The sequence below is a fragment of the Athene noctua genome, chromosome 3 (assembly GCF_965140245.1).
Source record: "Athene noctua chromosome 3, bAthNoc1.hap1.1, whole genome shotgun sequence".
In the NCBI taxonomy this organism is placed as follows: domain Eukaryota; kingdom Metazoa; phylum Chordata; class Aves; order Strigiformes; family Strigidae; genus Athene; species Athene noctua.
Window position 1 is genome coordinate 23,583,379 of NC_134039.1, and position 25,904 is coordinate 23,609,282.

General features: G+C 37.7%; 1 protein-coding gene across 8 annotated transcripts in view; it reads left to right on the plus strand.

Moving 5' to 3' along the window:
* SOX5 (SRY-box transcription factor 5) overlaps window positions 1-25,904 on the plus strand; it is a 295,645-nt gene that overhangs the window by 60,995 nt on the left and 208,746 nt on the right. For 7 of the 8 annotated variants that reach the window (XM_074902275.1, XM_074902274.1, XM_074902276.1 and 4 more), the window contains one exon: window positions 12,814-13,024. In XM_074902275.1, the coding sequence (XP_074758376.1) occupies window positions 12,814-13,024 (211 nt within the window). Of the gene's footprint in view, window positions 1-8,748; window positions 8,918-12,813; window positions 13,025-25,904 lie in introns of those variants that run through there. The other variant, XM_074902280.1, reaches the window with a different exon arrangement.

A 25,904-nucleotide genomic window follows, 5' to 3' on the forward strand; every position in this document is an offset into this window, starting at 1 on the left:
CTTTCCAGCCGAAGTGGAGAAAAAAAGTGTCTTTCTTATTTGGGTTGGGCAATTCTGTGGGTTTTTCAGCATCACTTCGTGATGACTGAAAACTACAGGGAGTACTTAGAAATCAGTGATTCAAATAGGAGCTTGGAGAACGGCTATTTCGAGCAAAAGTTATTCATCCTCTGCTGATGGTGGTTAGTTGGCTATGACTGTAGAAGAACAGATGTTCTTTGGGTTTTTTGGTTTGTTTGTGAACATGACATACAACAGTGCACAAAATTGATTCTTAAGGAAAATATATAGTGGACTTAATCAGCTACAGGAATATAATTTCTTATAAAAAATGGCATAAGAGAATGAGAATAAACTGCCTTAAAGCTAATAGAGATCATTTGTATTACTCAGAATAATTCAGGTAAGTGATAACAAAGGGGAGGAAAATTAGCATTTCTGTACAGTTTGCTTACTGTGTAATTCTAAATCAGGAGTGTCACAACATCCCTTGATATCATCTTATCACAAAGGTCTCTTCATAATAGGCAATGTATGCTACTGACTGCAGCTTAAAGGAACAGAAGAAAGAATAACTGATCTGCAAAGTCAGAACAACTGTGAATGTGTCATAAATTAAAAATTATTGGGGTTTTTGCAGCACTCAACCACAGTCTAAACTGGCTCCTGTGTGCAGGGTCTGTGTGTGTGTTAAATCTTGTTTAAGATCTGCTTGAATGAGGTTTCGAATGGGACTTAAATGATAAAATGACATCATGCTGTTCCTCTGAGCAGAGCATAATGTTGCCATTTGAGGTGTACTAAGACCCAAAAGAGTGAATAGAGAATTGGCTCTCGATAACTCTTGGATGACGAACTTGCTCTGCTGTGACCTTGGTTTGGAACCTGGCAAGTCAGTTCATGTCCTTTTCTAATTTGCCCTCTATGCAGTATCACAAAGGGCTTTTGTGGGGATTAATTAACAAATTTTTGAGTAGCTCTAACACATATTACACCTAAGTATCAGTGTTACCTGGATTGACTTCTGTCATATTAATTTTTATTAATTATTCTGATATATTTGTCCTCCTCTGATCAAATGTCATCCTCTGTTCGAAGTGTGTAAGTTCCAAATAAGATTGATTCCTACTCTGTAAACATGTTCTGTGGAACTGACTGTCTGTGAATGTATTTATTCACAGAATCATCTAGGTTGGAAAAGACCTTGAAGATCATCTAGTCCAACCATTAACCTAACACTGACTATTCTCAACTACACCACATCCCTCAGTACTATGTCAACCCAACTCTTAAACACCTCCAGGGATGGGGACTCCACCACCTCCCTGGGCAACCCATTCCAACACCTAACAACCCCTTCTGGAAAGAAATACTTTTTAATATCCAGTCTAAACCTTCTCTGGCGCAACTTGAGGCCATCACCTCTTGTCCTATCGCTTGTGACTTCAGAGAGCTGGGGATTAATTTCTTTAATGCAACCTCCTTTCAGGTAGCTGTAGAGGGCGATGAGGTCTCCCCTCAGCCTCCTCTTCTCCAGACTAAACACCCCCAGTTCCCTCAGCCGCTCCTCCTACGACCTGTGCTCCAGACCCTGCACCAGCTTCGTTGCCCTTCTCTGGACACGCTCGAGTCATTCAATGTCCTTTTTGTAGTGAGGGGAACAAAACTGAACACGGTCATCGAGGTGCAGCCTCACCAGTGCCCGAGTACAGGGGTAAGATCCCTTCCCTGTCCCTGCTGGCCACACTATTGCTGACACAAGCCAGGATGCCATTGGCCTGCTTGGCCACCTGGGCACACTGCTGGCTCCTGTTCAGCCGGCTGTCAATCAACCCCCCCAGGTCCCTCTCTGACTGGCAGCTCTCCAGCCACTCCTCCCCAAGCCTACAGTGCTGCCGGGGGGTGGTTGTGGCCGAGGTGCAGAACCCAGTTGATAAACACAGAATATATACATATATATATTTAATTATTATTTCCAGTGCAGTCTTTCCTCCAAAGTTGAGAAAACTACTTTGGTTTATACCAGAATTTCAAATTCTGTTTCACTAAATTTGTGGAACAGTCATTGATAGAAGGAAAATCAAGTTATAAAAGACATAAAGAAAAGAGTAGGTGAAATAAATTTTGGAGGAAAAATAGGTCTTTTAGTAACTGTTAAAAAGGATGAAAACTTACTGCTTGGAAAAAGTGCTGTTTCTGTAGCCATTACTTAAGAAGTATAAGAGTAAGTAGTAGACAGATGTCTATAAAAAGCGGATAAAAGAATAGAGGACTTGGTTAAAAGCAGATCTGTGAGTCCCATGTTCTAGATGATAATGTGTTTCAAAGACAAATGAATGACAAACATATTTCTGAACCAAGATAATTCATTTTGAAAAATTTGTATTCTAAATGTAGTATCATGCTACAGTTAACTCCAGTGGAGACAATGGGGCTATTTTTCAAGTAGCTATTCCACTTTAATCAAGTAATATTTTCTGGCCCTTCTAGAAAATAAGAACTTCCAGAAGATTGCTTTCAGAAAAAGAAGTAAAGTGGTACTAATCTCTGTGGAGGCAAAGATGATTTTGACAGTTATCATCCTGTAAGTCTAGTTGTAATCTTTTGAAAAGCAAGAGAACAAATACACAGTAAATGTAGATAAATAGATGTGAAATGAGAAGGTTCATGAACAACATACAACATATATAAAGCAGAACAAGATTATTTTAAAAGTGTAGTGGATTTAGCCACACACCTACCCTTCATGTATGCAAGGTTCCCAATATTAAATGTGCAGGCTGAGATCTTCAAAGGTATAAAGAACAAATAATTCCAAACGAGTTAATTGTTGGAATTTGCGTGGAATTCAGTCTGTAAGTATGTGTGCATTGCAAGGTGTTTTCTTCACACAGTGTTTCATGCATCTCATTTGAATGTTCCCGGTAAAGTAACTATAAAAAAAGAAAAATAAGAGTGTTGAGGGAAAGGTAGAATGATGTTGTGCCATATGACTTTATTTAACTAGTAGAAAGAGGCAGATATATTGCACGTCAGAAAAAGACAGGTACCTTCTTTGAAAAACCACAGTGGCAGAGATTGTCAGAGCAATTCCTTCAGTAGAAATGAGGAGGAAATTCCTAGGGCAATGTACTCTACCCAAGTGTCCTTCATTATAGTACCTTTTTGCTTACCCTGTCTTGTCAGAGCCTCCTAGTTATATAGCAACATCTGTCTCTTGTGTTATTCTGAGATGGCTAAAAGAAAACATGGTTGGAAAGGAATATGGTTATGGTAGTTCTTTGCCTGATACAAGCTGTCTGGTTTTTAGTACAGGATTCATAGGATAGTGAGAGCCTGTAGCAACATTTAGAAATATGGAGAAAGAAACGCGTTGTTACAGAAGTTTGAACAAGTGAATTGCAATATACTCATTAAAGTTGCCAGTGGTGCACTGGGGAGAACAGAACCACAATATCAAAGGAATAAAGGGGAGACTGCATGGCAGGAAATAATTGAATGTAAAATTGCAAACTGATATGACTGAATAAAGTAATCCAAAACACAGATAATCAATGGGAGTAAGGCACTTGGAAAACAGTAATGCTGAAAAATATGTGCATTAAAACAAATCAGATATGAGCTTGTCATGCAGCAAGGCAGCAAAAAAGGTGGTAACAAGGAGGTAATTGTCCTTCTCATAAGTCTGTTAAGATTACATGTGAAATAATGTGTTCAATTCTGGCCACATTAGAGAAATCAGCAAATTGGAGGGATTTCAGATGCAAGCAACAAATGATTGAAGAGTTGTAGGAGCTGTGAGGGAAGACTGAAAGAGGAAAGGCTAAATATGAGCCAGTAGTAACAAAGTAAATATATGTTAAGTGTCCAAAAGATGTGGATGGTACAAGCTCTAACATGGAAGAGGAGCTCTAACATAGCGCTGGAAGAAGCAGCTGTATAAGAAGAGTTTTAGGCTGAATGGAAGCAAATATGAGGCAGTGTTCCAGAGCAACGGTTTGGTTGTTTGGGTTTTTTTTTTCGATGTAGAGTATTTGTAGTGGGAATGGGAAACCTCACTGTCTGTTTGAGGCATTTTACTGGCCTAAGTGAAACAACTGGGACCACACCAGAATGCTGAGTGTGCCATTTTATTACATACCTGCTTTAAGTGCTTGGAAGACTCATACTGCCTTAGTATGAACATGAGTACAGGCCCTTATGAGTGTGGGATCTTTTCTTTTCCCCAGTTTGGAGGGTTGTTCTCTCCAGACAAGATATCTTTCAAATTATCTCAACACAGAGGACGCAGTTCTGACCAAATCTTACATGGCTTGTCTTTATTCTCCTCTCAGCCACCCAAAGCAATGAGGTGAAGTATGTCTGTCTAGTATGATTTTTTTTTTGTAGACTAGCAGAGAACAGATGAGGTGATCTTACATCCCTTTCCTATCTGAAAACTATGGTGAATAGTAATGTAAAAGCTAGGTAGCTGGGAACAGCCCTGGAGCTATTGCTAGCCTATGGCGTTCCTTTTATTGTATGACTAAATTCTGTTCAGCCTGTCCTCTGTCATCCTTTCAAGGAGTTAGTACAATGGGTTTGTTTCATAGTAAGAAAGCTGGTGATTAAACTGTTTTTGACACTCAGTGCAGGTTTTATTACACTTACAAAACCAGAGTAGTTGTATGTGGTTAGTAAGCTTGTATTTTTACAAAGATAATTGTTTTATAGCACATGATTTCCAAACTATTAGAAGGATTTAATGTATGCTGGAGACTCTACCAAACTGTTTTGGTAAGTAGTCTTAATTTTTGTTTTTGAAGGTGATCTTTAGTCCCCCAGGGAAGAGATCATAAAAATCTTAAAAGTGCTTTTGCAGAGTTTTATTTATTATTTTTAAGCATGACGATTACTAGCATGAAGATAACAAGGCTGTTATAGTACAACATGTTCTTTGTTTTCGCAAGTTATAGCTAATGTATTAGGAGTTCTCAAAATGCCAGTTTTGTTTGTTAAGCATTTTGAGAGCAAATAGATGTAATCCTGTATTTCATTCTTAAAATTAGTTCTGCTGGAGAAAGACGCAGTAGTTTGGTCTGAGGATGGGTGTTGGGAATTATATAAATAGCCGCATTTACCCAATACAAAGCAGTCATTACTATTTTACCATATTTAATAGCTGTATTCTGTAGAAAGATTTGTAATTTACTTTTATATACGAGGGAACACTTCGTTGCAAGAAATGGGACAAAGAGGTGGGCTAAAAATAAAATCAAAATCTGTAGCACAAAAGAAAATTATTTAAAAAAACTCTGTTAGGCATCAATATAAAAAGGTTCTAAAATTTTACTCAACATTTTCTCATATATTTTTTACTACAAACAGATCCACAGTTTGCATATAATTATTTGAGTTGTAATCAAGTAGAAATGGTGGATTAAACAGTAAGAAATACTAAACTTGTTTTGCATGTTTGGGGATGGGCTGGAATGCAGAACAGTCAGAGGAGAGGAAATGTTTGTCTTAAAGCCTCGGCTATCAGATTGTGCTCTGTACTGTAGATAGATCGTCTGATAATCGTCTGTTGAAGAAGCACAGAGAGTCAGCCAGTCACACTGTGCTGGTTCCAACTCCTGTATTTTCAGGGACCTATAATGAAATCAGTGGGAATTAAATGAATATATATATTATTGTGCATTTTCAGAACTCCCACTAGGCACCTCCTTTTTATCTTTAGATACTTTAAATCCTTGAAAAATGTGCTATGTTCTGTAAATCACAGAGGATAAAGTTAGAAATCAGTGCAAAATGGATTATAACTTATTCCTTTTGTGTGAGTGCAACTGAACAGTTTCTTATAACTCATCTCCAAACCTTGGAAATGCTTGAAATTTCCTCTTGCTCATGCAGTTATGGCAGCAGTCTGAGTGTTATGGTATTTGGAAAAAATCAAAGTACATTTCAGTGTTATTGTCACATATTGTGGGGTGGTGCTTGATATACGAGAGAGTTCCCAATTTCCGGGTTCAGATGATTGGGCTCTATTGCACCACAGAGTAATGCAAGAACTGAGTTTTTATTGCATCAATAAAAATGAAAATACAACTGCTACAAGGCTTTTGTCCAATAATCTCTAGTCTTTTTACATCAATTATATAACGTGCCCTAAGTTTCAGGAAATATTTATTACTGTCTCAGTTTTACGTATGGAGGAAAAGGTAGAAGAAAAGAAAGTGTCTGATGTAGCAGAGTTCATAAAGCAGATGGTCTTCTTTCTGAGCCTCAAATAATTTTCAACAAAGTTCACAGATGTCAAACACTGGAAATACCTGATAGTTTTCCCTTTGAAACTTCTGCTAGTATATCTTTGGCTTCATCAGAAAGAGGTCATTAATTAGATACAGCACTTAATGTCAAATAAATACAAACTGAAGGACAAGAGATAGTGATAATTGCCAAAAATTTTTTTGAAAAAGTAAATTCCAGTACCAAGCAAAGTATTAACATTTTAAAGGGAGAGCTAGATAGATGTGATCAGAATTCTGTAAGTTTGATAATTGGTAATATTTCCAAAATATGGATCATGGAGTCCCACATACATCGTCTCAACAAAGTCAAAACAATATTTGACTTGAACGTATTTCACTTGGCTGTAGCACAATCAGAATAAAAAGAAAAATAATGCACATATCTACTTACTGGGTTTAGTTCACCTAATTCAGGTAAAATTCTTACTTTTCTGCCATGATGACCTCTTCAGCTGACTATTCAGATCCATATACCAACTTCTTCGCTCTCCATTACATTTCAGTTCCTTCTCATCACTAAGACCACAGTCCTAGGGGGAAAAAAAAAAAAATCTGTGTAAGAATAGCTGGTTTTTCATGAGTCTAATTGCAGAACCGTAGTCTGTAGATGTACATCTTTCTAGGTTTGTTTACATGACACCCTTTGTCTGTTATCTCCCCTTGGATTATGGGTTCTTGTCAGTTCTTGCTTCCTAATGATATATTTATCCTCTTCCATTTCTTTTCCCTTCTATGCCCTTTTACATACTCGCCCTTTTTCTCCTGTATCCTCCACTGTTTCTTTTAAATCTCCCTGGGATCATTCCTTTCCGTCACTGATGAACAACTTTGCTTCATGAAGGAAACTATAGACAAAAGACCTATCTAAATGTAAGATAGAAGCAAAGAAATTCAAAAGTGTAAAAAGAACAGTGTCCATTGGGAAGCCTAGTGGAATATCTATTTCATCTTCCTGGGGGTGCAAGGTTGACAGCCACCATAAACCATATAGGTTTATGGTAATATCTGTCCTACAGCCCCTATGACATAGAATGTAGGAGGAGAGAATTTTTCAAATCACTTAAGTAATTTGAAGATACTAATTCTATTGAAAGTTGATGGCACTTATGCTCCTAAAGTAAGCTAACTACATTAATTAAGGGCAAAGACTGTAAATGGAAGCTTAAGAAAAAATAAAAGATCATTCTTGCTTTGTGAATATTGTGTATGTGGTTTGTTTCTTTCAAACCTTAAAAAATATTGGAAATGTCAAGTCTGGTTTTCCTTATAATTGCTGGTGGACCTCCTATGGCCGTTGGGTGTGTTTTTCATAGCTTTCAGATCTTCCCTTGAAGTAGATACGCTGTTGAATCTTAAACATAGATATTCATTCCCTAAAAGTTTATTAGGTAAAATAAATAAAAATAAATAGCAAACAGTACTAAACTTCTTAAGAATCATTTGTCTTCAGAAGCGTGAAGTATTCTGTTTTCTGATTATGTCTAGTGTCATACTATTACATGCTTCCTGGTCACTATGGAGACTATAAAATAGAAAGGCCTATATGTGTAATGTAGAAAGCAGAGCAAAAAATTTGGTTTTGTGTCTTTTTTCCAATTTTTAAAAGAGCGGAGTATGGGCAAAATTCCAGCTTTGAAAAAAGAACCTGTTAGGTTGCTTTTAAGATCACCGCTTTCTTAAAATCAGACGATATCAGTGCTTGTTTTAAAGACACAGGTATTTTATTCCAGGTGTTTTTGTCTGCAAAGCCAGAAGCTTGATTCTCATAAATTTTTTGCTGCAGATGCAGACTCCTTGCATACCATATGGTGGTAATTAACAGTTTCAGACTTAGTTCTGAGTTTTCTTCGTCTTCGATTGCTGGTTGGTTTGGGACAAAATTTTTATGTCTCAGAAACAGAGTTTTGTGTCTTGAGTTTAATTACAGATAGGAATAATGTGCATCTCTATATGAGGAAGGAGAAGATGAGATCTATTTAGAGCACTAAGAAATATTTTGGAAATCTCACCAAGATATATATACACCACTTGTTTGTTTTCATTAAGCATTTCACTGTCCCTCTGTAAAACTGAAATAGGCCTTGGTTAGACCCTGGTAATGGAGAGAGACAATTTGAAAGATACAGTTTCTGTGGATAGTTTCTTTTAACCACACAATGTTTGCACTTTTTATGAGAGCAAGGGTAACATTGTGTAACCTGTAAAAAAGGTATTGCTCAGTGAGGATAAGTCCATTGTCCAGTGACATGACTTTTCCTGTCAATCACAAAGGTGACAAGGGGGCTAGATTAAGTAAAGCTTGCCCAAGATTAACAAAGGAAGATTATTGACCTCATCCTGAAAGGGCAGAAGCCTGTTTTATCATTAAACCTTGGAAGAGGTATTTCCTCCATGGGTGGAAAGCTGCTTGTCAGTATAGAGGCAACTTTCTTGTAAATGAACAAGTCTTCCTGTGGATTCTAGCTTGGAACAGAAGACGACGCTAAACGTGGGCCAGTCCTGTTTTCTGTTGCTGCTCTTCGAGGGGGGAAAGAAGGGCCTAGGGTGTCTGATTCAGCAAGATCTGTGTAGGTCCTTGTCTGCCTTTTTGAAGTGGGAAAAGCAAGAAGCAGCAGCCTCAGGTGTTGGTGAGTACAATCCCAGCTCAGAGTTCCATGAAACTGTGCCAGCACACATTAGCAGAGCAATTCACAAGGCAAATGAACAATAGAGCCCCATCCATGAAGCAGCTTCTAACTGCTTAAAGCCTACCAGGACTGACAGTGCCAGAGGCAGGAATGTAATCAAACTTGAACAGGGAAATGGTTGCCCAGTTGAGAGCTACAGTTCTCTGGTAAAGGAGTGTCTGCTTTTCCACTGTTTTGGTGACTGCTAGGTCTTGTGTTTGGCTCGATGGACTTGATTTTAAAATGTCAGTAGTAGAAATTTAGGTTCTTGAATACCACTCTTCAGTGTTGTTGCTTTTCTCTTAGTTAACTGGAAAAAGTCACATGAATTTGTCCTTTCAAAAAAGAACCTGCTAAATCTCACTTGTTGGAAGGGAACTTTCTTCTCAGTGGATTAATTTTAAACTGTTGCTGATGTATCTTTCTTGCTATTAAAGATTTCTCTGAGTGTTTTCAGGGGGATAGTTAAATTCTCATATATAATATCAGAGGATTTTTCTTGCTGAAAGTTTATTAGCTTTATACAACCATTGATGTGAGTAGGTTTTATGTGGAAGTATCCTTTCTTTTTATGTGGTAAAAGTAAAAATCCAGAATCATTGACAATTTTTCTTCACATTCCTGAGTAATGGCATAAGAAAGAGCAAAATAAAACAGAGGGTCATAAAGCAAAAGCCAAGATAACAGTCGAGCATTTCAGGTTGTTGTTCTGAATGACAGAATAAAAAGATCATGGACAAGTGGGGAAGACAGATTCTTGAGCTGGTGTGCTAGAGGATACATGTTGAACTCTCATCAACAGCAGTAGCTGATGTATGCAGTCATCTGTTGGTATGGAAAGGAGAGGTTTCCTCTTAGATTGCAAATCACGCAGTGAATGTGTGATTGCTACAGATTTTTTGAATGAATAATTCACTGGTGTACTGTAATTTAGCCCACTGAGAAGTGATTGCAGCTGTTCCCTTACTGTATATGTGTTTTGATTAAGTTGAGTGTGTCTTAAACCCCACAAGTATATAAATAGCCCATGTATGTGATATGCAAACACTGCATACATGAACACCTAACAAGGAGTCTAAGGAAACATTTTGTTTTGGGGATGATTACTTAGATGTGTATGTTAATATATAATTTATCTTTTAAAAAAAAAAAAAAGTGTAGAACATTCCCTTTCCTTTTTTGTCCAGCTATGAAGTCTTCTTAACTGTGATACTATATAAATGCTTTTAGCTAACATTGTAGTAGCAGGACGTCTCCATGTTATTAATGAGTTTATCATTCCAAGACCTTTATAATATGAGAAATTACTTCTTTTGTGCCTATTTTAGATGGTAGGAAACTGAAATGCAGTAACAAAAGTGACTTTTTCCATGGTAACACAGAACATTTGAAAGAACTAAGAACTGAGTATCCAGAGTCCTTTCATGCTTTACCCACAAACTCTTCTCTTGTTCTCTCCTCCCCACGATTCCTTTTCCCCAGAAAGAGAGGCAGGGAGATTTTAGTAGTTTTGAAAATACTTTTGTGTTACATTGGAATGCCAAGCAATTTGTGATTTTGAAAATCACGTTATTTTACAGACCATTCAATCCTTGTATTCTTATGCTTCTTCTTACAAACTTGGTTTATACCCAGAATATATTTGTACCTATAAAAACACTTGCATGTACCCAAAATGTACATGGAAACATCAGTGGTGATTCCTGAGGTTTAGGCAGCTGTTGCAAGTACTTTGTGACCAGTGTGTGACATACACATAAACACAAGTGAGTGTCTTTGGGACCTACTTTGGAATAAAACCACAAAAGTAGTTCCTATTAAAATTAGGAATTATACTGTTCCTACACATAATTGATGGTATACGTGGATTTAAGAACTGTAACTAAGGATGGTATTTGGCTTATATGGCTTCTAAGTGTGAATGAGAAAGCAGCTTTCAATGTATCTCTTCTTCTGGCCTTGTCTGTAGGAAAAGAATTGCCACTTGGAAATTTTGGGTTTGAATGTTTGGGTTTGAATGTTAGATAAAATCTGAACTGATGGTGAAACTAACTATTTTGCTCATCTAGGTCAGTGTTAAAACACAGTTTATTCAAGTCTATATATGTGAAAAAAATTATATTCAGCTCCAACTCGTTTTTTAAATCCACTGTTAGCAGCTAGTAATTTTGCAAGTGCAGAACAAAAATGGAGGGAGTTGCAAGGGAAAAAAAAAAAGGAGCATTTCTGTTGTCTAGAGTCAGAAAATTTTTTAGGACTTGGTCAAAAGCTCACTGACGTCAGCAGAAAGTCCCTCATTAACATCACTGGGTTTGGCTTTTGGGGCATATGATGGCCCAGATTGTAATCTCAGTTAAATCCGATTCTCTTAGGGAATTTATTCAACTAGTATAACACATTCAAGCTGCTCAAAACTGTTTGCGCTAGAAGTTTCCTTAACCAGAGGTAATCTCTTTGCCAAAACAAAGTAGTCCATGAAAACACATACATTCTTTACTTCATAGCTTCCATGTTGCTTCATTCAAATTTTATTGAGATAACTTTTAGCAATTTATGTTCTATTTACAAAATTACACATTTTTTGCTGAAATATTGGGGTTTATTAAACCAGAGACACAAAAAATTATTCAAAAGTGATAAAATTGTAACACAAATCACTAAGAACAGTATCTGTGTTGCTTTCATACCCTATAAAGTGTAAACAATTTAAAAATTAAGATGTTTTCAACCAAGTCTGTAACTGAGATCACAAGATGGACCAGTGACTTCTTTAGAAATAGTATTCATTAAACACCTAGAATACAAAAACATAAGGAAATTGGATAATGAAAAAGGAAAAAAATAACCTCTGGAGAATCTGATCAAAATAAAAACTGTTCATCTTTGCAGCATTAGATTATGCAGTCTATGTACTCTGCAGCAAGCTTTGTTTGGAGACATTGACCTAAGTTTTGCAAGGTATAGGTGACATATGTTAGCAGAGGAAAAAAAGGGTTTCAGAGATGTGTACAGAAGGGTAGGGTATGAAAGAGACATAAAAGGGGAAAGGAATATATGCGGAGAGCATTGCTTTATGTTGGAGGAGGTGTGGAGGAGAAGGCTCTCACATTAATGAAGGCAAGTTTGAAGATGCTGGAACCAGTTTTGTTTTCTGTTAAAATGAATGTGTAGGACTTTCACATGGGGAGGATTGTCTGTATGTTCCAGGAAGTCACAAAGTTTTGCCACCAGTGAAAGTCATTAGGGCCACCTTTGTGAAAAAAATTGTCTCTACAAGAAATGAAGGTGTGAGATGGAAGAGGAGAATAGAAGGAGAATTAGAAAACAGAAAACAATTGCTTTGTCCTTTATAGATGGGAGAACTACTTGAACTGTGAGTTAAAATAAGTCATATGGCAAAGGATATTTAGTGTTTGGTTACTATTTAATTTCTTACAACAACTAGCCATCACAGCATTAAGTACTTTATAAAGCCAGTAAATTAATGGTCCTTGTAAAAATTGAAGATTTTTTTGAAAGAAAGCTGTAAAAGAACAAACAATTAAAGGTAATCAATACCATTTTCTTAGGAAACCTATCAGTATAACACTTCTTCTCAACTAGGGAAAAATTGTATTTTATGTTTCTCTCTTGCACGCTGATCTTTGTTCACTTCATCTTGTAATCTTGGTTTATGCTTTATGTATGGGCTTTGTGCTGGGTTCTTTTGAAGCATTGCATGCCTTTTTAAAGGTTTCAACAGAAGAACAAACAGCGATGAACTCAAAGAACAAAGGATTGTTCTTTCTTTACGTCTTTATTTTTTTCTTCTTTAAGAAAAGAAAGAAATGTTTCATCTCAGTTTTCTCCCCTTTCAGGAAGTTGATGGCAATAAAGTCATGTCTTCATTTGCCCCACACAACTCATCTACCTCACCCTTGAAGGCAGAAGAAGGTGGGCGTCAGAGCGGAGAGTCATTGTCCAGTGCAGCCCTGGGAACCCCTGAAAGGCGCAAAGGGAGCCTAGCAGATGTGGTAGACACCCTTAAGCAAAGAAAAATGGAAGAGCTCATCAAAAATGAGCCAGAAGGTAAGGCATGGGAAACTGGCCAAAATATTCTGTTTTGTTTTCTTTTCTCCAGATTCTTTGGATACATATACTTTTTAATCTTACCATTTTCTGCTCCATTTGCTTTTTCTTCCTAGCAAAATTGAAGTAAAGAACCCATAGCTCTTGTCTGTGTTAGAGATAAATTTCAGCAATATCCCATTATAGCTAACACTTTTAGCTTTTCCCAAATGAGAGCCTTTGTCTGACATAAGGGTCTTTTTGGCACATTGCAATACACACAGCAACCTTCTCAATGTGGGTACAATGAACACTAATTTTAATAGCCTGGAGGTCATTTACACCACTACTCCCCCCTCTCCCATTTCTAGAGTAAAATGCAGTGTTATCGGCAATGTCAATGTTTTTGTGAAATTATCTAGTAGGCATGCCATTATTTGAAAAATAAGAAGTTAAATTTGGAATTCATTAAAAATTTTGTCTGGAGCATGTCCTATCATGTCATCCCCTATTTATCTGTAGTGCAGGTACTATACAAATAGACACAGTACAGGCTTTCTCTGCATTATGTCTGGCCAGCAAGTTTCAACCTTGGCATATATTTATCATCTCTGGAGAATCAGTTTCTTTTTGAGAATGTAGTCCAGTCAATGATGCCACTTGTGCTCTGTAGCCTGAGACTAAGACTGAACATCTTGCCTCTGAGAAGCCACAGAACAGCTTTCCTTTAAGTAAGATTTTCCATTCCTGCCTGTTTGGGGCAGTCAAACCCCTGACTGGAATATGAAATTCCCACTATATTCTCCATAGGTATCCAGCGTGCATATTTACAGCTAGACTTCCAGGGGACTGAGACAATTGATGGTGTGTGAACATGCTCAGCCTTATTCCCTAAGACTTCATATTCATTTACACCCACCTATCTTGTTGTAGAAATATATTTAGATGTTTAAAAGTATGGCCCTCAGTGCTGAAGCATGAATTGATAACACCTACAAGAAAATTTTAGGACAACCTGCATACTGGAGTGAAAATATGGATGCAAACACAGCCACACTGTCACGTGAGCATGACAGGATTGTAAATTAATCTTCCCTTCTTGATTGGAGCACATAGTAAGGGCCTGCTGGGAAACAAATTCTTTGTCTAAGCATTTTTTTGAATATTACGTATAATCATAGCATTTTATTTTGCATTTACTTGACTTAATGGTCAGTGCCATGACCCACCTTGTGCCTTTGAATGAAAAGCTCTTTCTTGTGTATGGTATGGGGTGGGGGGGAAGCAACCAGATATTTATATAAGAGAGGAAAGAACAGGAGGTTCTGGGCAATATGTAAACACTCTTGAGAATGAGGTTGTACAAGCTGCACAGACTCCATTAAGGAAAGGCCACAGATAGACATGAGAATGGTTACAGAGCCTGTGCATTATCTCAGCTCTACTAAAATGAAAATATACAGTGCAAACAAAAGATCTACAGCTTTGTGAAGACATTGGGAGAAAAAGGAGGGGGAGCAACTGAATGTTGGGCTTTGCAAATGCATGCAACAGAAAATCTTTTCTTCCCTCTAGCCATTGTTCTATTGTCTTTCAAAGGCCATTAAAATGAACAGCAGGTTGTGATGAAAATTTCATTAAGCCCTAGTTAAGTCATTATGAGGGTGCCATATTCATATGTCTGCTTACTCCTCATCCAGGAAAAAATGAATAGGAAAAGGTTGTTGGGTTTTTTTTCTCCTTTCTCCTTAAAAGCAAACTAACAAAAGTTCAGAAGTTAGAAGAGAATGGGAAATGGGACATGAAACAAAAAGAGGCCAGAGAGGTGAGCTGTCTAGGAGGAAAATTAGACTTGCATAAGAGCATTGAAAGGTGCTGAGGGACAAATACATCATTTTGACAAGTCTCCCTCCCCCTTCCCTTCAGCCAACATGATTGTTTTTAGAGTGGCTAATTAAAAAATATATATTTCTGGGTGCAGATGGCAAGACTGTTCATAGAGATCCTCCACCAGTATGAGTCTCTTTCCCTAAAAGAAGTATGTACTACTGCAAGCACAATGTATTCTCTGTTTGAATTCCAGCAGAAAATCTACTTATTGTCATGTCTTCATCATGCAGTGCAAAAGTAAAGTTGTCAGTCATCCCTGGTTGCTAGTCAGTTAATTAGCATATTAATGAATTTCTCCATGTATAAGTTAAGTTACAAGTAGGAATCTCTGGTAGTAGATGTAGGTAACAATTCAACAATGCATGATGACTGTGTTTTTCAGTAATAATTTTTAGTATTGCTAGTTTGTGAAGCTTTGTAGAAGAAGACCAAGAATCTTGGTTAAACTTTGCTGCATTATGTCAACATCTCTTTGGGAAGAAAGCAAAACATTTGCACCAGTAGCTCAGTTTTAATTAAATCAATTTCCTGTGAATCTTTCAAAGACCAGATATAAGACAGATTCCCATTTCTCTGTGTACTCAAAAGTTTTTATATTATTTAACTTGTACAATGGTCTATGTTTGCTTCAGTTTTATTGTTTGAAATTGTCTTCTGAATTACTGTGGGAAATGTGCTCATGAAGCATTCTTTCAAATGGCCTGTTTCTTCAAAAACAGAAAAAAGAGAAAGGCTGGGTAGACAACTTTAGGTCTTAATCCAAACCTCATATCAGTCAGGAAAAGGACATCTCTTTTCCTGAATGGGTTTTGAGGACAAGTGAGACATTACAAAATATTTATAACAAGTCTGACTTTTTAAGAAACTTTATTGGTATAAGGTAAATGTTTTTCTTACATTACGTGTGTTAGAAAGTAAGAGTTAATACTTAGTACATTTTTTCAGTAAAGGACAAGGATTTTTACAGTGTTATGAAACATACTGCTCAGAGTGCATGAATGCACAGATGTATGTATGCATATATGTAGGCACATACATGTACCCACATGTGAGCTGACAAGGGAAGCATCACTGTTCATATAAATGGTTTCCATGTTGATTTATGTGTGCCCTTGCTAATGTCCCCTGTAGGAAACCATGCTACCTACTCATTCCTAAGAACTTTCCAAAAGCTTATCGCTTCCTTTTCCTCCTTGCATATGTGCATGGTTTTGTTTTTTGTAGGGGTTTATACTTAGCTCTAAAGCCCCATGCTCTTCCCCCCTCGCCCTGCCCAAACCTGCCATTTTACTCTTGCTGTATGCAAGTATGTGACTGACAATGAGGCATGCTGACACAGAGGCGTGGAGTGTTTCAGTCAGTGTAAAACTTGCGGAATTTTACTTACTCCTAATACAGTGCTCGTTTTTCTTCTTTCAAATTCAGCAAAAATCCGCATATGGAGCTTTAGTATTAGGCCCCCAAAGGCATAAACCTATTACTGAAGTCACACAGTGTTATTTTACATGAAACATTCTGTCCTTTCTAACTTGAACTTCAGAAGAGGAGTCAGTCCCCTTTTATTCCTGGTATACAATAATGAAGATAATGGAGTGGGTTTGGAGAAGCCTTATATACTGTGACAGACCTCAAGCCCTTGCCCTGAGGGTCGTCTGCCAACCATGGGATTCCTTTTGCAGCTAAAATCATTAGGCGAATGAGATACAGGGATGTTTTTCTTCTGTTTTCTTAAGGCATCAGAGGATGGCAGAGACTCTGTCTGTCTGTTCTCTTCATTTGTAGAAATGAAATGGAAATCTCTTTGAAGTCACCGAGCTTGACACAAGTTCATGAAAGCAAAGACTAAAGCAGCCACTTAGCTTTTTCTTGCACTATTAATGGAATTGGATTGCTGTATTTTAATTTATGGCTTGTGCTTGTGGAAAATTAAATCTCTGAAATCTGTGCATGGCTTGACTTCTGGGAGAAAAATAGGCAAACAAGTAAATGCTCTCATATTTTTAGAATAAGCCAGACTACTCACCAGCTCTTTACATCTCCAAACTTTTAATTAAGAATCAATCTCCTTGTTCCATTTTGGCAGTATATGTTTATAACATGTTATGTATCTGTCTGTTTATCTTTAAAACTTCCGTACTATATCTTCTGAGGCCAGATCTATGTTACTGTACAGAATTTTAGGAATTCTGGATAGAAGGAGTCATATGGGCATCTACCTGACCACAGATACGGTTTATATGAGCGTGTGCATATGTGGGTATACTCATTCATCTGCATGGCTCATCCTTCTTTAATGAGGACCTCTGAAACTCAATTCTGTTTGTCTGTTTAAATGAATACTTCGAATTTTGTATGAATGCATGTACATGGATATCCTTATATATGAAGTGCATGGATTAGCTATATATATTCAGACATAAATATATATAAACACGCACTCAGAAGAATTGTGTATGTATAGCGTTTAATGTTGTTTCTATTTCAAAATTTTATTCCACTAGTCCTTAGGTCTTCTGAGCAGGAACAGTTAATCTCAGGTGTTTAGTTAGCAGGTAATACATATGTTTGCAGGACTTTAACATGTGAATACTAGAGCCTCATGTATTATAGTATGCTGTACTATAAGTAATTACTTTGTCAGAAAGAAAGGGATGAGAAAGGCCTCTTGGGCACGATTCTTGTCTTCTGAACATCCCCCAAAGGCTATTTGTGTTTGATGTTTAAGTTTACATTATAAATCACAACACCTGTTCTTGTGGTAATTTAAATGACTGTTGTTTAAGCGGTTTTGTAGTCTATAAGCAAACCATATTGAATCCAGGCTCTCTAGATGAAATAAGATCCCAGAATATCTCCTAATATTATCAAACTTTTAATCAACATATCTTGTATAGAAATCAAGAGGTCTCCCTCTTCTTAAGCTATAAATTCCAAAGCAGGCCATTAATGGGCACAAGAAAGGAGGCCTTTGAAATGCAGACTCGTGTTTTTAAATCACATCTGATGAGATGGGAAGAAATAAAGTGAACAGATTTGTGAAAAGCCTAAGGATACTCTAATTGGTTGAGGTTTGAATTTCTTTTATTTGGTGCTTCACTGTCCCTTTGACAAAGTATGTGTTGAAGAGGCTTTGTAATGCTGTTCTACTGAAGGACAAACAAGGATACTTTGCATTTGAGTACTTTCAAGTTTTGTTCATACACTCCTGCTGCTGTGGAAGGATGCTTCAAGTACATTGTGGTTCCATGTTCATCTATGCAGTCTGCCACCAGAAAATGTGTCTCTTGTGGAGCAAGCCAGCATCAAACTTCTGTGCACTTCTTTCAAAGACTCTGTCATATGGAAATGTGCATTTGCATATTGCTGATAATAATAAAAAATAATTTAAAAATATAAAATATGAAGTTTATGAAACAGCCCTATGTGAAGAGAAAGCACTGTTAAATGCTGCAGTGGCTTAAACCTGTATTAACAAGTGCTTTAACTCTAGAACAGAGGTAGCATAGTTTGAAGTCCTGCCAGCTCTTACGTGCTCAAAGTGAAGTTTATTCATTTGTCACCTTCGGTTTTTAAGTGTTTTCCTTCCTAATAGTTTAGCCCGATAGTCACGGTTTATTTCAATGGATGTTTTCAGAAATTGCTTAGATTCCTTTCCAAGTCTGTCTTGCTTACATCCTCAAAGGTTTGTAGCTTTTGGATTTTTCTTTTCTCTTTTGATAAAGGCATCTGAGGTGCTGATACAGCATCTTAAATATAGAAGAAAGCATTTATGGTCAAGTGAGATTCAGGAAACTTCTGCTTTTGGAGAGAAGATGCATTCCCTCTCTCCCTCCCTGTTTTAGCATTAAAGTCTTCTCTGATGGATCTCCATAATTAAATTTTCCTTCCAGGGTACATACACGCCATAATATTGGACAAGCAGCAGCCAAAGCAAAATGTTTGATCTCTCACTTCCCATCTTCTGCAATGCAGCATGTAAGTGGTTCACCAAGACCAAAATAATTATTTGGGCTTCTGTCTGCCTCTAATTCCCCAGGTAACCAGGCTCTTCAGTAGCCATGATTAAGTTCAATAGGGGTTTTTAAAGCTTGCTGCCACTCAGTCCCACATCATTTTGATGTGCCTGTTGCCCCCAGTGTATTCCAGCTAGATCAGTTTGCAGTCTGCCTTAATTTTTTGCTCTCTTTTTTTTATTTACCTCTCCCCCAGAAAAGCTTTCTGAGCTTCATTTCAGTCCTTGGATCACTGCTGGAGAAATCTCTGACCCAGACTGGTAATATACAAATATGCATAAGGGAGTGTGCCAGCTCCTTCTGTATGCTTATGTGCCACAGCTTTTGGGGATGTCATTTATTCAAGAGTGAAGAGTGAGCCACCTGTTTCTCAGTCCTCTTGTCCCTCATATTAAAGGTTCAAGCCCTTGCTGAATAGTAACATCTTAATCTGGGCAACATACACAGCATTTAGCTGAAACCTATTTGTCGAGCTAGCAGGGTTTGTGGGATTTTTTTTCCCCCTCTCTCTCTTACCCCTGAGGCGCTTGTCACGACCGTGCATATTAAAATTAATCAGACCTCCCAGGCTTGTGTGACTGTGTGGTTTAACATGAAGAAGTGGGTATCAAGCATTTGCCCTAATTAAATAGGCCTGCTTGGTTTTGTTCTAGTGGATACTTGGTCTTTTTTTTAATAAGAGCTGCTTATGGAGGAGGCACGGCCAGCTCTAGAGTTAGTGGAGAGCTCACTTCAAAGTTTTCCCCACCACCTGCGCCCAGAATGCTGAGACCTGAAGGGCTCCCCGTGTTCTTTCTTAACAGCACCATTTGCGGGAAGTAAGTGGAGGGGGAAGGGGAAAACATGGCCAAATGAGCGAGAGAGCGATCAGGGAAGAAGAGGCGAGGAGCTGGGACGAGCATGTGGATTGGCTTTTTGAAGCTGATTAAGATGACCTATCATCCTGTCTGATTAGCTTTAGATCTCAGTCTGTGCCATGAGCTATTCACAAGGCTGTCTTGTGTCTTCTGTTTACCAGAAGCAAGGGAAAGCCTCTAGTATGGCAAGGAGCAACATTTGCAGCAACTCCCACTTGTTTAGCTAATGAAGTAGCCTTGTAAAAACACTCTTAAGTTTGAAGCTGTTGCTTACTTTTATTAGTTACATGTCTGTTTAATGTTGATATTTTTAAGGTGGTGTGAACGCTGCCAGTTATACACAACTGTATACATCTCCTCTGTTGTAAATAGGCTGTACTGGGAAGATAGAACTCTTTTCATCATCTTTTCTTCTCATACAGTTTAATTGTATTGTGCTTTCTGCATTGCTTCAGGAGAAAACATGCTATATGTATGTGATTTCTATACTGTAATGTATAAATTTTAAAAAGCATTCAAAACAGAGTAAAGGAGAGTTGGTGGGGGGCACACCCAAAAACCTGTTAAATAGTAACTAACGACCATTTAGCAATACAGCAAGTTGATTTTAGCCAATAATAGTAGAAAATTTGGAACGCTCAACATTTTTAGACAAAATGTTTCACTGGAAATGATATTTTTTGTTTTTAGATGTTTAAGATGATTAATCTGAAAGAGAAATGAAAACATTTCAATTAGGATTAAATAAAACATTTTGGGTCAGGTGGAAACAGCTTTTCCCCTGACTTGGTTTGGCAGCTGAAATGAAAGAATTCAAACTAGTCAAACAAAAATGAGCTTCAAAACGCTGAGAGGTTTCAGAGGTGATTTTATATCTAATGACCTGAGGAGGACAAATGAACAGTTGTTATAAAGATGCTTAAATCTATCTGAATGTTGTGCGCTGTAGTTTTGAGGGTAAAGTGTTATATTTTAGTCAGAAAAGGTTTAAAAATTTGTTTTGTCCAAATGTGAAAATTTATGTGTCTTCGAAGCCTCAGTCATAAAAGTTTTGCGGCACCTAGGGCATTTTATTTTGAAACATATTTTAGAAGTTTATCATACTTCATATGTTAGACATACTTGGCATGTCTTTGCAGTAGAAACCTGGGAGTCTGTTCTAGAAGGCCTAGAAATCTGCAGTCACTACACCCCCAGGATTTGATTTTGCTTTCTATTAAAATTCTTGCAATCCAGTATACAGGCATAAAGCAAAGCTTTATTTATCTGATTCTGTAACAGTTCAAATCACTGAAGTAAAACCCTGCAGGTAGGATGATGGTCCATTGATTTAAAAATTTATTTCACATCTGTGCACTAATTTGTTGCCATCTTTCTCTCTGAGTATTATTATTATTATTCCTATTTTTGATTACAAACCTTGGCACAACCCAAATGTAGAGAACCATATTGACACTGCCAAGCATCTGTCTGGTGCTTGACAGCATCACAGAAACCCTTCCACTGTTTCATCTAGGTTGCTATTGGTTATTTAACAACACAATGCAAACGGTGCAGTGTGGGTGTATATGAAATGGAAAGAAAGGTTGAGGTGGGGGGAAGGAGCTCTGTACAAGTAAATATGTCTTTCATCATATCTTTTGTTTGGTCTGTTTGCTGTGTGCTATTCAGTAGTCAATAGAAGTTGTTTGACGGTTCTGCAAAGAGGTAAGAAACCTTTTCTTAAACTTCTATTCTCCTACACTTGTCTCAGTCCAGAAAGTTTTCTGCTTTTGTTTTTCTTGCCTCCTTTTGTTGTCACCTGTCTGCTGTTGAACAGTTTTTGTTGTTGCTGTTTAGCTGATGTGACGTAAGCTGATACTTATGAAATGCTCCTTACTGAGCAGTGATCTTGTACAGGTGAAGCGGACATTTAGAGAGCTTGGGAGAGGTGGCAGTCTTTGGAGCAATCGAGTTCTTTCAAGCATGTGCTCTAATTTATTTATTTAGCCAGGGGATGAAAGTGAAAAGTGAATGAAGAGAAAAATCGGTCTGTGATTTCTGCTGAAGAATGCCCTGTTAGCATTTATGTGACTTGGTAAAGCATTCTGAGATGTTTAACCTTGATTTAATTTGTATTTAAGATCTCTCCTCCCAGCACATTAATATAATGTCAATGTAGAATGCATTGCATGGTGTAATTACTGGAGAGAGCAGTAGTTGGGAAAACAGACAGTAATTGAACACATGGCTGTTTATTACAACAGGACAGTGCTCCTACGCTGGTATTTAGGGCATTAATAGGGAAGAATTGATTTGTTGTTTTAAGATGAATTCAATCACTGTTGCTTAGGCCTTTGTTTGTTCAGGCCAAGTTATGCTTTGTTTGTGTTATGTGCTCAAGAGGTTTACACACCACAGCATGGTATTAGTCATGCAGAGGGCTTGGGAGCAGAAAGCCATTTAAATGAACAAAGGACATTTTTCTTTTTGGCTCTGTTTATCTTCCTCTTTAGTTTTGTTACCCTCTAATCTATCTCCATCTCTCTCTCCCTCTTTCTCTCCCCCTCCTTTCGGCCCCAAACATTTTTGATCAATGCAGAGGTCCTCCCACTTTTTTCCTTCCCCCTCCTCTTTATTCACCCTTCTGGAGACAAATGGAGCTCTGATTGACAGGTGGCAACGGGGTTGCATCACAGTGTAAATAGGAGTGGTTGCTCCCAAGCTTGTGCAAGGAAGAATTTGGGTTAGGGGCTAGAGGAGACAAGCATCCAACTTGGAAGAAATTAATTTCAAAGTGAAGAGAGTGGGAATGAGATGTACCACTGCATGTTTCAACTCTGGTGTTTTGAAAGATGGAATGTGCACACCTTTTGTGGCTCCTGTTGGCTTGCACTCTAACTGGGCACTATGCAGCCACATCCTGGGATTTAATGAGCCTTCTGCCCTCTTCTTTTTATTGATGCAAGTTGGAGGGAGGAAGAGAGAACCATATGACTGAAGTTGAATTCCTGGTCTCCCTGTTGTGAGCAGTATGGTTTATATTTTAGGCTCATTGTGCTTGAGAGATTCTCGTCTTGATTTATTTTTGAGTGTGGGAGAGTTAATATACACTTCAGAATAATGTGGGTCAAATTCTGCTCTCAGATGTAAGTTCACAACTTCTGCAAAATACACAAGAGCTTTAAGAAGGCGACATTTGGCCCAGTATAGGATTTGTAAAGAACCCAATGTGAACTGGATTTTTATCCCTATTCAGGGAGGGATTAGGCTTGTTCCTAGAAAGAACATTATTGAGAGAACTGAAAGGTAACAACAACAAAGTCTGTGCAATCATTAATTGCTAGAAACTTATATTTCCTATCTAGTGAGATACTTGTACCCAAGTAATACAGTGTGTGATGAATTAGCACCCAGACTTGCCTTTTGGAGCTACAGAAGGTACTAGCTTACACAGCACAATGAAGGAGAGCCATAGATGTGTGACACAGAGAGCCAGATTCTTCCTGTCAGGGAAAAATAGTGATTCAGCACACATGTTCGTACACTGCAACATGCAGAGAAGGATATGAACCTCAGTTGTTCATCTGAGCCTTTTAGCCATAGATAATTAAATTATTGAATCTGAATAAATTATAGAAGCACGGGAGATTAACAGTTAGAAGAGGATCTGAAGTCCCATCTGCAACCATAGGCAATTGGTGTGTATGGGACATGCTACTTTAGCCATATCTAATAAATCTTTTCTAAATATCTAAGAAGTGTAGTTACAAAGGCCCAGCCCATGTGCCCAAGGGGAAATTTTCTTGCTACCTCACAAAAAACCCCAAACAAGTATTGCACTTCACTACCAATAAGCAAGAATGATCATGGCTCAAGATCTATACAGCCCTGAAGTTACAACTGGTGTCCAAGTGCTTTATCAGAAAGGAAAGTGTCTTTCTCAGCTTGGAAGTGGTTATCCAAGTGTCCTGTTTCTCCAGTATAGTTGGGAATTTTGCATTAGTTTTGTACTGTAGATTAGCCCACACAATCTCAACGTAAATAGTCTAGAGACGGAGATCACATGGAAGAAGAAAGCTTCTCAGTTTTCTATGCATCCTTGATCTTTTGTCGCTAAACCTTTTTTTTTTTCTTTTCTGTTTTTCCCACAACACATATCCCATTTCAGTAACTGAACGTCTTATCTCCCACAGTCGGGCATCAGGGGGAAAAAAAAAAAGGCAAAAAAGTCCTCAACTAACCAGAAAATGGTTTCAACTGTAGTCATTACTGTGTATTCCCTCAATCCTGTAAGATCACTGTCTTGCTGCAAAGCATAAAGCATGATTTTTGCTGGGATGTCTATATACTAGACTTAAATAAAGCAATGTATTTCCAAATAGTTTCCTTTCCTTGTATGTGAAATTAATATATGGAGATGAAACTAGAGGACAGCAGGCTTTTGCTAATGATTTTCAGCTGCAACAATTCTGGATTCCACACTGAGCTTATGTACAGCCTTAATCAGCAATGCTGTTTAACTAAATATGGAGACATTTCACTGAAGATTATTTTATTTTAAGTCTTTTTTTATGCATTTCCTCTTGTTGTGTCATCTAATTGACTCACAGCTCCTGTGAAGCTTTGGGGTATAGGACGCATATCCAGACAAAATGTATTCTTCCTTTACAAGTTTGGCCAAGTCAATTTTATCTGAGTTCAGAGGAATAAAGAAGGTCTCACTGGGAATCATTCTGTAACTAACCATAAAATTATTAGATGAATAATACACATGATGTAGTGGTTTAGTCTATAACCTGTTCTTTTTGCTGAAAAAAAAAATGCAGTCCTTTTGAGATGATCATGTTGTTACATTACCATTTTTACCAGTATTTTATTTCTAGACAGGTTATTGAATGGGGGAACACAGTACTCAGTGGATGTTTCATGGTATGCATGACCCAGTATTTTAAAGTAATGGGGCACATAGAAGACAAAAAGACAAGTTTGTTCATAGTTAGGTGCTTTCTTTTGCCAGACTGCAAAATTTTCCAAATTTTTCTAATGTAAACTCTTTTTGTTGGTTGTTGGTTTTGTCCTGGCCTTATGCCTTAAATATAGCATGGACCAAACTGCCATTAAAGTGCTAGAGAGAGAGAGAGAAAATTTGGCTGCTGATTCCATTTCATCCTTGGTTACTCACATGTTGTTGCTACCAGTTGATCTGCTTATATTGGACATTATAAATACTCACCAGAAATCAGACTAAATTTACCAACCACCACATTCCTAATATTTTCAGGAGCAACCAAGATGCAGTGTATGGCCATTTTTTAACTCCTCTCCTTCAGCTCCTTTAGTAGTCCCTGTAGACATAAAGAAAGGTGAGAAAGCATCAAGAGAAGAATGAAGATGCCTTCTGCATTTTCATGAACAGATGCCATTGTGGGAAAATTAAACCAGGAGACAATTTTTGTAAGCTTTTCAGTATAACTCATTTAAGGGAGGTTAAAAGATGTGCTGCAGTATTCTTCAGACCTTCTCCCTTAGGATGCACCTTTGCAATCTGATTAATCCTGCAATCAATAGTAAAATACTAGCAGGGATTTGTTTGATTTTTTTTTTTTTTTTTTTTTTTTTTTTTTTTTGGTTACAAAATCTTGTTCCTGCTAGAAGAAGTCATTGGGATCATTTAGGCAATCCCAGGTAGCTTTCCTCCCAGGCAGAATGCATTCCATAAAACTGTCAGTTCTTTAGCTTAATACCAAGTCTCAGTGTATTAATTTAAGACTTTCGGTGATGTAGGACACAACATGTGCCAGAAGTAGGAACTAAAATTAGAGGCAGACTTTTGGCTGTGAGAGCTGCTTGAGGCTACTTGGGATGAAAGAGGAGGGAAGAGACCTGGCATCAGTCATAGCCCAAGGACTGCAAAATGTCCAAAGCATCCCTTCATAAAGGTTTTTCTGCAACACACACTGTAGTGAATAATCCTTCCTTTTTTGTCTCATCCCACTCGCTGATACACCACTCAGTGGTTCATTTCACACACCAGCTCCTTGTCAAAAGCTCTTGTAGTTCAGTTGTTGCAGCAAAGTCCAGTTCTTGGTATACTGGGATTGTGATTTTTTTTTTTTTTTCTTCCCCATTATAAAAGAGGAATGAAAACTTAAAAGTAAC